Here is a 14,541-nt window from a genome sequence, read left to right as displayed (position 1 = left end):
TGGCTTTCTTGCTTTCCTTTTTGGTACGGTTGGGGAGGTTAACTTATTACCAGAAACTTATTACACCTGAGAAATGTTATTTATATGTGTGCTGTTATATTTCAGACTGTTCAAGGCCAATGTGGCATGTGAATCCTCAAGCCTCAGGGAACTAAAACCAAGTGTGATTATAAGTAAAACTGAATCAGGTTTTCCATCTGACCTGTGGATCATACTTTCACCGTGTTCAATTAGCTTATCCTCTGTGGCAGGGGTCTCTAACACCCAGGCCTCTGTGGCCTCCCTCTTAGAAACCAGGCTACACAGCAGGAGGTGAGTGGCCAGCAATGGAGCAAAGCTTCGTCTAGCATCACTGCCTCAGTGCCACCTCAGATCATCAAGGATTAGATTCTCATAGAAGTACCATCCTGGTGCCAAAACGGTTAGGGACCACTGCTCTGTGGTATTCTAAACTATTCCCATTGACAATTCCATTCATTACAGTGCTGCTAAAGGAATACATACATCCAGGGGTTTTAAGCTGTAAGTACGATAGGAAGGCATTCCTAGAATTCTGTATAAAACAAGAGTTGCTTGTTTTTTATTTTATCACTTAAACAGAAGAGAGGTTTTGTTTGTTTGTTTGTTTGTTTGTTTCTGGTGGTCTTTTGTAGAAGATTCCCTTACTTTAATATCATTAAAAATGCGGATGACTTTATCATTCTTTGTAACTCAGAAACCATACTGGCTTTGACTCCCTTTCAAATACCAATTATATTGTATTTCTATTGCATATCAAAAGCAAACATTTAAAATGTGTACAATTTTTTTTTTTGATCCTATATTGACATTTCTTCATTTCTAAAACTGAGACCCTCCATAAATGGTTGTGACCAAGCCACCTTCAACCTCCATGACGTGCTGCCAGGTTTTCAGGTGTCTATGTCAACACTTCTCAGGTTAACAAGTCCAGCGGGGTAGATGAATCCTGTGTCTTGATTTCTACCATTTCCCTTCTATGTCCTGATGTTTTACAGTTTTTAAAGCAGATCCATACTTGTTCTGGGCAACAACTCTAGTTAGTTCAAATATTCTTTACACCCCAAACCTCCATGTGAACTCTCTCATCCATGCCTCTATCCCAACTGGGACCCAAATGCTCAGAAGGGACAGTTCAGTAAAAATTAGATCAACATTGCGACCTGATTTGACATCAGAACATAAAAGAATGACGACAGCCACCACGAAGAGTGTATTTGGCCTGTGCGTTAAGCATTGGTACCTATTTCAGTACCAATGTCATCTCCCTTTTATAGATGGGGTGGCTTAGGCTCAAAAGTTTTAACGAACTTGCTCAAGTTGACATAACTGGAGCCAGGATGTAGATGCAGGTCTGTCTGATTCTGAAAGTGTGTGCTTTTAACCATAGCATGAAAAGAGGCCCCACAAGCGACCCAGCTCACCAAGAGTAGAGTTGAAATTCAACTGACTTAGAGCTCTACTACAACCTGCCCAGCCCATGGGAACAATGGGAGATTTTTAGGAGAGATAATTTACCTGCTTTCTGCATTTGTGTGAATTTCAGGGTTTTGTCCGACCTTATTTTACTCAGGCTTCTGAAACCCATCCTGAACCATTTCTCAGATGTCTTCAATCCCACTCCAAATACAGAAGTAAATAGCTGAAACAAAGGGAAAGGCACACTTTTAGTTTCTAAAATAATCATTATGGCAATGAAGTGATACTTTCAAGGTCCAGAGATTAAAAAAAAGTGTAAAGTTTTTAGAGACGTTTTTGTTTCAGAAGGGTCCTTCCCTGATAAATGAAACAAACATGAGAAGCAGGTTCTGGCATCTGCATAGGGCTTCTGTGTAATCCGATTGTGTGATGGCCTGTGCTGTCAATGCGTGACGACGGCTATCCCTATTAGGTATTTCCCCTTGCCAAGGGTTCCTTACACACACTCATGCTCTGCATATTTATCCTTGCAATTTAAAGAGGGAAGAGCATGTAGGTTGTCTAAATTCTCCACCATCACGCAGCTGGAAAGTGGCAGAGCCCAGACTCAAACTCGGTCTGTCTGCACTCCATGGCTGGGCTCCTGCCCATGACCACCTTTTAGGCCTATGCATCCCTTCTGAAGGCACTGGCAGACGTCCCTGCTGCCTGCATCTCTAAGGTAGGGAATATTGAGAGGTAACGAACTCTGCTTCAAAGTAGATGAGGATGCAGTGAGTCGCTTTCCAACACAGATTTGCTCTTTAAGAGCCTGTTTGTTTTGTCCCACGGTTCTGGTGTCCCCATTATATTTGTACCCATGAATGACAGACTCCTGGAAGGTAAGGTAATTTGTATCTTACCATAGCATGGCAACAAGATCGAGCATTAAACATCTGCTTCCTAGACCACTGCTGTAGACTGAATGGCACCTCCCTCCCTTCCTAAATCCATATGCTGAAGCCCTAACCCTCAATATAGCAGTGTTTGGAGATGGGATCTTTGAGAGGTAAGCAGGTTTAGATAACGACATGAGGGCGGGGCCCTAATGATGGAATTAGTGCCCTTGTAGAAAGAGGCGCTAGAGAGCTTATGCTCCCTCTTTGTCATGTGAGGGCACACTGAGAAGGAGGCCATCTGCAGGCCAGGAAGAGGACCCTAACCAGAACCCAACCATGCTGGCACCCTGATCTCAGACTCCCAGTCTCCGGAACTGCAAGAAAATAAATGTTTGCTTTTTAAGCCACCCAGTCTATGGCACTTTGATAGGGCAGCTTGAGCTGACTAATAAAACCACCTAGAATAAGCAATAGGATTAAGTGAAAAACCATTTTCGATGAATATATGTAAAATCACTTACTTTGAAGGACTGATATCGTTCATCATTTAACACAGCTTTAACTTCAGAACTTTCTCCATCTTCAATAATTTCCTACATGAACAATTGAAAAATATTTTAAATTAATGATGTTGGACAATCACAGTCCAAGACTCCCAAACTCATGATCTGGTAGCTTGATTAAAAAAAAAAAATGCACACACATCGTATAGAGGATATCCTCAGGAATAAAAGTACAAAATGATTTGGGTCCAAATCTGCGGAACACCAAACCAGAATATTCACTGACAAAAGTGTGTCTAAATATTTGAGATACTTTTTTTCAATGGATATGAGCTTCCTGAAACAAGAAGACTCTTCATCTGAGTGGGTTCATTTTGGACCCGTTGAAGAGCCAATTCAAGTTCAAACCCTTATGATGTTTAGCTCAGAGCTACCCACTCTCCTCTAGATAGAATTAGGATTATTTTTCTTGAATAATTTACCTTGCACTTGACTGCACTGAAACATTCTCCTAAATGACCAACTTGCCTTGCTGGGGAATCCTTCAACACCATTTATAAATAAACACCCACCCCTGGCTCTCTTTCTGAAACATATACACTGAAAAGCAGAATCAGCTCCACTGCTCGTTATACCCACTACCGTTTTGGGGAGTGACGTCCCCGACGAAACTGAAGTCCTTCACACAGCCTGTGTTTGAAGTCAGACCATTCCCTGATGTCAAGCTTTTAAGTCACCTGAGATTTTCACTGAGATTAATAATAATACAGGAGAGTTCTTTTTCCACTTAGCTGGCCCCACATAGCTCCAACTGTAAAAATATTGAGGTATGGATTCTATCCATCTATTATCTCTCTATCGATCTATCGTCTGTCTGTCTATCTAACCATCTATCGTCTATCCACCTATCTATCTATCTAACTATCTATCTATCTATCTATCTATCATCTATCATCTATCATCTATCATCTATCTAATCTATCAAGAGAAAGTAAAGTAAGCCATGAATACATCCATATAGTTGACAGGAAAATCTATTGTCTCTCTCTCTCTCTCTCTCTCTCTCTCTCTCTCTCTCTCTCTCTCTCTCTCTCTCTCTCTCTCTCTCTCTCTTTCTCTCTCCTTTCCTACATATCTCACTACCTACCTATTAGGAGATGTGACAAGTCACATTTCACCCTTACCTCTATGATATACTTTGCTTTGTCCCCCAGGCAGGGAATTCCTTCTGTGTCCTTCATACTGGTGATTGTGAATGGCAGAGATTTAAGTACAGAAGCCGCTCTCATAAATACCAAATAGAAGACTTCATTTTCTCTAAACTCACAATTTTCAGCCAGTACCTCAAAGGCATCCTGAAGAATAGAACCAGATGAGGAGTAAAACACGGTCTATGTTTTGTCCCTGAGCCAGTAGACACTTGCAAACATCTCTTGCTCCCCTTTAAGCATTGGAACACCACCTGGTCAGGATCCGGTCTTCAGTACCTTTGTGCCCCTCCCTTGTTGGATGAAGAGAGTCGAATTGAAAAGATAGACCACAAAGTGCTTTGTAAGGAAACTGAGTTCATTGCCATTAGATATTCAGGAATGATTTAACCAAAACATGGTCTTGTGCTCACTGTATCCTACTAGTCATTACTCGGTGTGCTCCTTCTCTCTTTGCTTGCCGACCCTCCCACCAGCATGTGGCCAGGATTCTACCTCGATCACTAATATCCTCATATCTTAGCTAGTACATAAAACATGGTCAGCGCTTAACATAGACTTGTCGAAATGAGAGGTACACACCCAAGGCTGGAATTATTTAAGGTAGGGCTTGTTTGCACTTCTAGCAGAGAAAGAGCAGCTGCAGCTGTGTGGCATCGTGCTCATGGTGGCCAGTAGCGGCAATTTCCTAGGGCTGGAAGGCTAGAAATGAGAAGTTTTGTATTTGATATACTACTGCATGTTTTATTCACCTGACTGCAGGCTGAAGGATGAGCAGTTATGGGCTCGTTAGGATCATTTGAAACACAATTGGCAAACCGCAGGGCTGGATGGGGCTTTAGAGATGATCTAGCTAATTTCTAATTGACTGGATGAGGGAACTGAGGCTGTGAGAGAGGAATTAACTTACCCAAGCTAATTAATATCAGAAAAGCAAGAATCTAGGTCTGCTGTCTCCCAATCTTTTGATTTCCCAGCAAAGGCTGTTTATGCCTAATTGCTATGTTTGTGTAATTTGTTCTTACTATGTTCTGGACTAACTACAGTATTTGATTTTTCAGAATATTTGCCTTCAACAAGTATTGTGCCCAATAATGACAATTCTCAATAAATAGTAATTTATCATCTCTAAAGAATATAATCCAAATGTATTTGTACATTTCCATGACAGAAATAGATCCATTCGTGACAGAAAGAAAAACGAGAGATCTGGCCTGGGTGAGTGGGTGAGTGTGGGGAAAACTTGTCTAGATTTTCAGAAATTTTCATAATTTAATTTGTAGGTCCATGGAAAGAAGCGGCAAGTGCTTCCTTTGCTCTGGGAGTTGTGAAACCTCATTACCGTGAATACGTGGTTACAGTTGTTTAATGTGGTTCTTCTCTGACACGCGTACTGAGAGATCTTTTTGACAAGTGTTGGAGTCTTCTGGGGCTCTGTGTTGGAGCTGGCCGAATAGTCTCTTCTCACCTAAACAAAAGCATAAGCATCTACTTTTAGTAACAATCGATAGTAATAATAATAGATGTATGTATGAAGAAAAATTGAAGGCAGTATGATGGCAATTATCTCTGGAAAGAGGATAAAATTATAGAAGAGTCGAATTTTATGTTATATAAATCTCTAATATTTAAATTTGCTATAATTAACATGTATTACTTTTGCAATCAGGAAAACAAAAAAACATGAAAAGGACCATCAATAAAATATCACTTTCCTATCCCATGAACTTATGTAGTTATCGTCTAAACCTTCTTCCTGAAGATTCTAGCACTATTGGTGAAAAATTTTGAATTAAGAGCTCACTTTCTTAATTTTTTTCTTTATGAATGTTTATAGTACCAAAAAAAATTGGAACCCTCATTATTTAGCTTCCAGAACATCAAGGCTTCAATATTTTGAAATATTAGTATATAGACTTATTCATAAATATAGCTACCATTTATTAAGTGCCTAGGTCAGATTTTGTGTTAAGTGCTTTACATATGTTATTCTAATCCTCAAAACCATCTTATGAGGTAAGCACTATTGTTTTCTCATATTATAGAGGAAGAAACTGAAGCTCAGAAAAGTGACTTGCCCACAGCCACACAGGGAGTAAGCAGAGTATCTAAGGGTTAGCCCAGGCCTGTTGATCCTATAACCCACGTTCCTAATCACCAAGTGAAGGACAATGAAAATCACAACTGTGACACTTACGACAAGCTGGTGTTTTCCTGTCATCTCCACTGGTTTTCCTGCTCCCATACATTCTATCAGCCAGGAGATGTCGAGGAGTTGTAGCTGTGAGCTGGTTTTTATATTCTGTACCTTAAGCCACTCCAAGACTTCTGAACCAGAGTTGTTTTCTGCCACAATGTGGGTGACAGAATCACTGCAGAATGCAAGACAAAGTTACGAGCTGAAGGGGCTTTCAAAATCAGAAGCTTTCCTCTTTCCTTGAGGTGTTCAGAGTGTTCCATGTGATGGAGAAAGATGCACACTAGACCTGACCATAGGCACGGAGAATTTAGGCCTCCATGCAGGGGAATTCTATTTTAATTACTGTAACAACAGTGGTTTATGTCACATGTCAGACGCAAGAAAAATTAAGAAAACATTAGGAAGATTGTGGCTGAGCCAGTAGGGACAACCACATTTTAAAAGATCTTAGAAGCCTGGTTGAGAAGGTTGGATCCTATTTTCTGGGACTGTGGAGTCAGGCTTTTGTAAGACATTGATAGAGTTACTGTGTTATTTTTAAAGACTAGTCTGTTACATGCAATGATTTGGAGGGGAGAGTGATGGGTATGGGAGGGTTGGGGAGCTATGTAGGAGAATGAAACAATGAACCAAAAGTGAGATGATTTTAACCCAGTCTGGTTCCTATAGCACTGGGAAGGAAGGCAAAGTAGACAAATGATGAACCTCTGGCATTAGTTCATCTATAAAAGATAAAATGGAGGATAGAGTTAAATATTACTCTAGCATGTTGATCACAGTAAAGTACTAGAATTTTTGCTAGAAATAGGGATTTAAGAAATTGTGTCTCTTTGGAGGAAAGGATTGGGAGAGTGGAATTGAAGTTTTTTTAGGCATGTTGCATATAAAGGATGGCAAGAGATCCAAATAAAAATATCCAGTTGACAGTTGGGAGTTGAGGCTCGCTCTGGGAGAGAGATGGGGGCTGGGGATCAGAGCTGGGACCATCTGGATGACAGGATTTGCCACAGGGCTCAATGGGGAAGTGGGGGAGGAGTGCTGTAAAATAATCAACAGACAATATAATATACAGGCATATACAAAAGAAAAAGACTAGAGAGAAACGCTCCGGATTATTAGAAAAAATAATAACTATACTCACACACATGGACACACACATATACACTCAATATCCTCGGGGGATTGGTTTCAAGACCCCTCTCCCCAAATTCCAAAATCCTCAAGATGCAATTCTTATATAAAATGGCGTAGTATTTGCATATAGCCTATGGACATCTACCCATATACTTTAAATCATCCTTAGATTACTTATAATACCTAATATAATGTAAATGCTGTGTAAATAGTTGTTATACTATACTGTTTAGGGATCGGCTTTTAGGAATTTTAAAAATATTTTCAATCTGAGGTTGTCTGAATCTGTGAACGTGAAACCCACGGATACGAAGGGCCGACTGTACATTTTTACTTAATCCTCACAAGAGTCATAAGAGGTGGGCAATCTAATTTCAGATGAGACAACCAAGGCTTGCAGAGTTTACATGAAGCCAGGATTCAAACCCAGGTGTGCATGACAGAGCAATCTCTTAACGTTCAACTAGACTGTGGTTAGACCCCTGAGCGAGCTTTTGTTTGTTTCAGTTTTTTTCCATGTTTTCTGTCATGAACCATCTATCATCACTTTTCTATTTAGGAGAAAATATACAAATGAATGTCATTTTCAAGGGCAAACAAACTTGGGGCTGGAGCTGAGGTAGTGTTTGCTTTGCCCCTGGGAGGCCTGGGCTTTCTTCTTCTTCTTCTTCTTCTTTTTAAAAAATTTTTTTTATTAAGTTTATTGGGGTAACATTGGTTAATACAATTATAAAATTTTCAGGTGTACATTATAATTTGACATCTATATATTCTATTGTGTGATTACCACCCAAATGGGCTTCCTTCTTATAATGAAAGGTGACAGAGAGCCTCAGGCAGCTGCCCCCAACCTCTTTCAAGGACACTAAGGCTCTGCTAAAGTGGCTGTTTCTGGAACACCAGTGGATTCAATTCCTTAAGTGCACCTAGATTTTTAGCCATGACTCTTTAATGTCTTGTAATAGGTTTGGGAGGCCTTGAACCAAGTATAGCAGTTCCGAACTGGAATTTGTCCCTCGCTTTTCCACAGAGAAAAAGATGCAGTGTCTTCTCCTTCAACGCACTGAACTGAAATGTGCTCCTCCTGATCATTGGCATCCTGAGGCCAGGGACAGTGTTGTAGTCTGCCTGGTTATAATCTGGGTTACAGTCACCCCTGATGCCCGGCACATGCCCAGATTCATAGAAATGGTCAATGAATAGACCATTGGTAGAATTAATAAATGAACTGATTAATCAATGGCTCTAAAAGAATGTTTCTTAAACTCTAGTGTCTACCCAAGACATCCAGAATGCTGGGCTAAATAAAATTCAGATGCCTGGGCCCTATTATCAAAGATTTGGATTTAGTAACTCTTACCTAAGGGCCCAGGAATATGCATTTTGACAAGCTCCCTTGGTGATTCTGACATAGTCCTATTTATTGGTGTGTAACCAACAATTTCCAAATGTAATGGCTTTAAAAAGGCAATGATTTTATTATATCTGCAATTTTGTAGGTCAAAAATTCAGACAGCTTGGCTGATCCTTCTCTTCGGTGTGTTCTCAGTGGAGGCATTGATGTTCCAGATGGCTCCCGTGACTGGCGCGTTGGCAAGGTTGGCTGGAAGGCTGGGCTCACCACATCTCTCAACCTGAACACCTTTGCATGGCCTCTCACAGAGGGAACTCAAACTGCTTACCCAAGGCTCTGGGATCCAGGGAATAGCAGAAGGCACAGAGCCTTCTTTGACCCAGCCTCAAAAGTCACACAATGTCATTTTTGGTTGAACCAGTCACAAGCTTTCCCAGATGCAATAGTCCCTGCCTCTCCATACAAACGCCCATATTTTAAAACCCACTCACAGCGCAAAATCTCCACTTTGAGAAACACTGCTGTAAAGAAAAAATCTTTCGTTAACTGCCCTACACTGGACCTTGGGCTCAGTTACAGCTATGTTTCCCAATGTGGTACTCATTTCTCTGAAGGTACATGAGATAATTTTAGGAGGTTCACGACAGGACATTTTAAAAGCATGTATGTTTATTTATATCTGCATTTTTAAATTATGCATATCGGACATGGTTTTTATGGGTTTCATGATTTTCATATCATTCTTTAGGACAAAGTTAAATTATTTTTAACAATTCAGTGTACAAACAATTAAAGAAGCATTAAGTATCTGACAATACATGTGGTAAAGATATTCTAACTATGAATGTGGCACTTGGATGTGTAAAAAGTTATTGAATTAACTCACAAATCTCAGTTCTGAATTTTTTCCCTCTGATACATGTCTTCCTTTTCCTAGTTGGTCTTGCCTCTCGATTTAATTAGAAAACCTCTCCATGAAGAAAGAGGCAGCCATCTTTTTTGCCTGGAGACAGACTGGCCCTGAATCTGACTTCCACAGTGCTCTCAGATGGTCACCTGCTCTTATCTTTTTCTTTATCTGTTCTCTTTCTCTGGAGAGGTCATCCTGAGTCTTCCCATCTGAAGTGGGACTTATTTTGTAAATAATAACTTTAAATAGTAAATTACAGTTAAGCTGAGCTGTTTATAGTTAAAAAAACAAAACAAAACAAAAACTACCTGATTTCCCTTAGCAACAGATCTCTTTCAGAATTCCTGAAACAAAAAAAATTGAAGCAGTTTTATTTAGTTTTATCTCACACTCTTACTAGCATCAGTAAAGACAGGTTTCTATCTCCAGCCCTGATAGACTGAAAACTGAGAGGGTCTTGCTTTGATTTTTTGGCTACCTTAAATGGTATTATGAACATTTTCATTAATTTAAATTCCACAAGTTTTGAAACATAAAGCGATTCAAACCAGCGAAGAACTAAAGTTTACATTGCCTTCTCTTGAATTTTTAAAGTAAAATCTTTATTATTTTGTTATTTACAAAAGTAATACTGGTGCATTGTGGAAAAAAATTAAAATTACAAAAATTAATCTTGGTAATCCCAAGTTTCTCTGGCTGGTTTCGTATTCACCAGATAAATCATTCTTTTGAGAAAATATTTCCTGAAGCCTACTATGTGTAAGAAAATTATCAAAGGTCTGAGACTGAGTTCTACAAGATGACGCCCTTGCCCTTGTGGAGTCATGGAAAGGTAATTGGATGAGACTGGGAGAAAGTCAAATGGTAGCGCTAGGGGTCAATGCCAGGCTGTGGATCGCACCCCTGACCTAGGGAGGAATCCTTGCCTCTTGGAGGGTTTCCACCGGTCTTAGATCTTAGACTATAGAGAGGTGTAGGGAAGAGGGGTTCAAGGTCAGGGGAAATAGTAAGAAAAAAACATAAAGAGAAACCAGTGAAGGTGTGTTTGGACATTGGACCTGGAAGGGGCCTAAAGGTGTCCTAGTTCAACAATATATTTTCTAGAGCAGGTAACTTCTTTTTCATCTGGTGTTCAGTTTCTTTTGCAAACAACGACTCTTAATATTTTGATTTCAGACACCACAAATTTGAAGTGATAAAACATTGTCAAAGAGAAACAAAGCTGACACCAGTTAAAGCAGTAAGGATAGATTTTATTTAGCAATAAATATCGCAATAGGATAGGGGGGTCCAGCATGATTAGAGCTCAACTGCAAAGAAGCAGAATGCAGGAGACCTTTCAAAGGCTGTGTGTGCTAAGGGAAAGGCCCCGAGGGACATTAAGGGAGGCTGGCCACCAGGATTTGCTAATTGGTGCTGATTCAGAGGAGAAACAAATTTCTTGAATCTTTATGACAAGAAGCAGTGGTGCAAGTTAGAGCAAGGTGCCCACTAAAATTAGGCCTTTACCTTCCCAAAGAAAACACTCTCGAGAGTTCTCTCCTTAGACATTTGCCTTTCAAAGAGACAACTCTCTGGTTCCTGAGAAGAAAGTTCTAGGTGGTTGGAAGACTTACATCTCAAAGGGGCAGAGAAAGGATTTATAATTGCAAAGTTTCTAAAGTATCAGCTCTAAGGGGGGTTCAAGGGACCATCTGCCTATTGCCAGGTTTTGGCTGGAACAAACAGTACATTCTCCTGGCAGTCTTGAGCTTTCTCAGGCAGGCATTTTAATGGGGAGGGTCATCCTAGGAGCATAGCCTAAGCTGCTAGATGCCATGCTATAGTTTGGTCAAGGAGAGAGTTTTTAACCACATTCAAGTGAAAAAATCAAGGATTTTACTACCATGAGATTCTTTGGGATGTTGGGGACAATAGTTTTGGGATAATGAGTGAGGCAAAAGCCACATTTCAAATATTACATAGAGAATGAATGGAAAGTATAGACAGGCCGGTTATATATAACTAATCTAACATAATATAAAAAGGTGGAAAGTAAAGGGTTGGGTAGGAAAATGCTAATTAAAAAAAAAAAAGATACTTGGTGCATACTTGGAAAATACATTATGGTCTGTTTTAATTCTAGGGGACAACAAAGGTACAATTTCTGACTCCTCTGTCCACTTGTAAAGTCCTTGCCTGCAGGGCTCATGTCTTCTACCATTTTGTATCTCCAGAACCAGACAAATACTGTGCAGAATGGGTACTAACAGAACCCCTATTGGTGATGCCACAGTGGTATACCTTGTTTTCATCAAAGACAACGCCTTCCAAAGGTACTCTTGTAGACAAATTACAGAGGTCTAGGCAGGACAAAAGTGTCATCTGGTGGATTTCTACTGCCTGAATGATAGAACTCAGCAAGTGTTACACTGCTAGGTGACATAACCCTGGAGAGCCACCCTTCCTAGCCACGGCTCTTTTTTCTTCAACATCAGTGATTTAGGTCAAGACATAGTTAGTAAGCTTAGCTGATGTGTTCAAAGAGGAGGGTTTATGACAGATAAAGTTTAAAATAGCCCAATGTACTGGAACCAAGGATGAAATAAGAAGGTGACAAGCACTAGATTCTAATCCTTCTCTAGCTTGTCTTAGATAACTCAAAGGTGATAAAGTTGCTCTAAAATTTAGGATGTTGGTCATGGAATAAAATTTAGTATCCTTTTCCTGAATGTGCAAAAATGTCTCAAATGACTTAATACCCGCCCCCCTCCCCCGATTTATAGTTTAAGAACCAGCTTCCGATGGCATGTTGAATAACATGTCTTTTGCCACATAACATAAATATTAATGAAGCCCAATACCCATGTAAGGATACAGTGCACATATTCTAGAGAATGAAATAGCTCCAAACAGTTCAATGCATTCAGGTATGCCACTTCTAAGCTGTGTGTTCAGGCCCAGGTAAAGTAAGAATCTGATTTTTCTTCAAATTTAATCCTTCTGGCAGCCAAAGAACATGCTAGGAACTATGGAGATTGTTGCCTATTTTCAGAACTTTTTTTCTTGGCTCCTCTTTCTCTGAATCTTATATACTGGAAAGAAGAGGTATAGCTACACTTCACTATTGAGACACATCCTTTCTTTCAAAAATCAGCTTTCTTTATTTCCATTTAAAAAATATATGCTTATAAAAAATTGGAAAACACAGAGAATAAAAGTTGTCATAATCCATCCCTACTACCCCGTTCCTTCCCAAACTAACCACTTATAACATTCTGATGAGTTTCCTTCCTGTCTTTGTTCTATTCATTTGTATCATTTGACCTAGTTCATGCTGTGGAGAGAGAACCCTCTCCTTAGGGTTCTGCTATAAAGGTCAGTGGATCCAGCTAAATGACAAGAAACCAATCACACTTTACACTTTTATAACTGTTTTAATTTATCAGAGTACATTGAAATGCATCATTACATTTGGTGATTACATCAGGCAGACTAGACTATTTACCTGGACACTAAGTTTAGAGAGGAGAAGGGGGGTCTGGCCCCACAAATTTAAAGTCTCTAGATTTCTTATCTAGAGATTCCCTCTACAATGATTTCTATTGTTCTTTCCAATTAAAGCCTATATGTCTATCTACAGAAATTCTGTTTGAGAGCTGGGACTTCTGTTTCCTGTGATTTATTTTTGTGCCGTAGAACACATTTGTATTTACTGTGTCTACCGAGCTGCTAGCCTGGGAACTTTGCCACCATCACATGCACAGCAGCAGTTTGCTCACCACGTACCAGTTTCCTCTGTTGCTTGAGCAGCTGGGTTTGGTTCCTGGCAGCAGGCATCTGGGGCACAGAACTGCCTCTTGGGCTCTCTTGCCAAAAGAAGAAACTTGCCTCTCACTATCTCCCCAAGTTCCTGCCTCAGCCACCATGTATGTATCTGTAGCTGCGCCTATAATGAAACGAGTCAGCCCTTGCTGGAAGTGTGAACAATTCAAGAGAGCTTTCTGTGTAAGTGGTACCTTGACCATCTGGCTCTCGCCTTCCTGCCTGGCTCTTGCCAAACTTCTTTATCACAAAAAGCAGTTCTGTATTTGCTAAGGCTTTTAATTTCTGTTTTTTGAATTTCTTTTTTTTTAATTTCTGATTTTTGGCCTCTTTGCCTCCATCATCTCCCCATTCCCCGCCAATGCCAACACTTGACATAAGTCTGTAAAATTAAGCAGACTTAAGAATTAGATGAAATCTAAGATTTCATGGAAAGTATGAAATAGCATTCCGAATGAGATAAGGAGTTAGAAAGAAGAAAAGAGGCAGAGAGAAGGCAAAGGTGACCATATAAAAAGAAATCAGATGGGAAAGAGGCCATGAGAGACTCAGGAATTTCTGAATGGGGCATTTTAGTAAAAAGAAAAAAAAAATTAAGTATTTCTGTGACATTGCCTTTTCATATGAATGTGGGTCTTATGAAAATGATCATAACCTGTTGTTGACTTTTGACAGGTTGTTGACTTTTGGAGCCAACTAGTTTCAGTATAATTTTTCAGCCCCTATTCATTTTATTTCCCATAACTAATTGGTTCAAATTTGTTCTTTGGTTTCAAACCTGTTCTCCCAGTGGGAACATCACCTTTTCCCTATGTGGAAGAAAACACAGGTTCCTTGGGTTTCAAAGAAGCTGTTCACAAAATTGATGCAAATGAAATCAGTGGTGTCCTACCTGAGCTCGTTCTCAACCCTGAATCCTTTTCTTCGGGCCAACTCCATGAGGAAGGCTCTGCGGGTGGTTCCCATTTTCTTCTCTAAAATGAAGAGGACCAAGTCTTGGAACTTGACATCATGAGGAGAGGAGGCCATGGAGGCACCCATCTGCCTGGGTTTTTTCTTCCGAGGGCCCGAGTAGGCCATGTGCAGTAGATCCATAGAAAGAGGCTGCTGCTG

At 40.0% G+C, this 14,541-nt stretch overlaps 1 protein-coding gene across 1 annotated transcript in view; it reads right to left on the bottom strand.

Moving 5' to 3' along the window:
• DNTT (DNA nucleotidylexotransferase) overlaps positions 1-14,535 on the bottom strand; it is a 28,296-nt gene extending 13,761 nt beyond the window's left edge. Inside the window, 6 exon segments of the mRNA XM_011373976.1 lie at positions 1,537-1,660; positions 2,837-2,908; positions 4,003-4,173; positions 5,369-5,494; positions 6,224-6,398; positions 14,321-14,535. Coding sequence (XP_011372278.1) covers positions 1,537-1,660; positions 2,837-2,908; positions 4,003-4,173; positions 5,369-5,494; positions 6,224-6,398; positions 14,321-14,523 — 871 coding nt within the window. The 5' untranslated portion in view covers positions 14,524-14,535.
• Positions 14,536-14,541: the final 6 nt, after the last annotated feature.

This window comes from Pteropus vampyrus, unplaced genomic scaffold (genome assembly GCF_000151845.1).
Source record: "Pteropus vampyrus isolate Shadow unplaced genomic scaffold, Pvam_2.0 Scaffold238, whole genome shotgun sequence".
NCBI lineage: Eukaryota > Metazoa > Chordata > Mammalia > Chiroptera > Pteropodidae > Pteropus > Pteropus vampyrus.
Note: the sequence above shows the minus strand (reverse complement) of the source record. Positions and strands in the feature narration are given on the sequence as shown.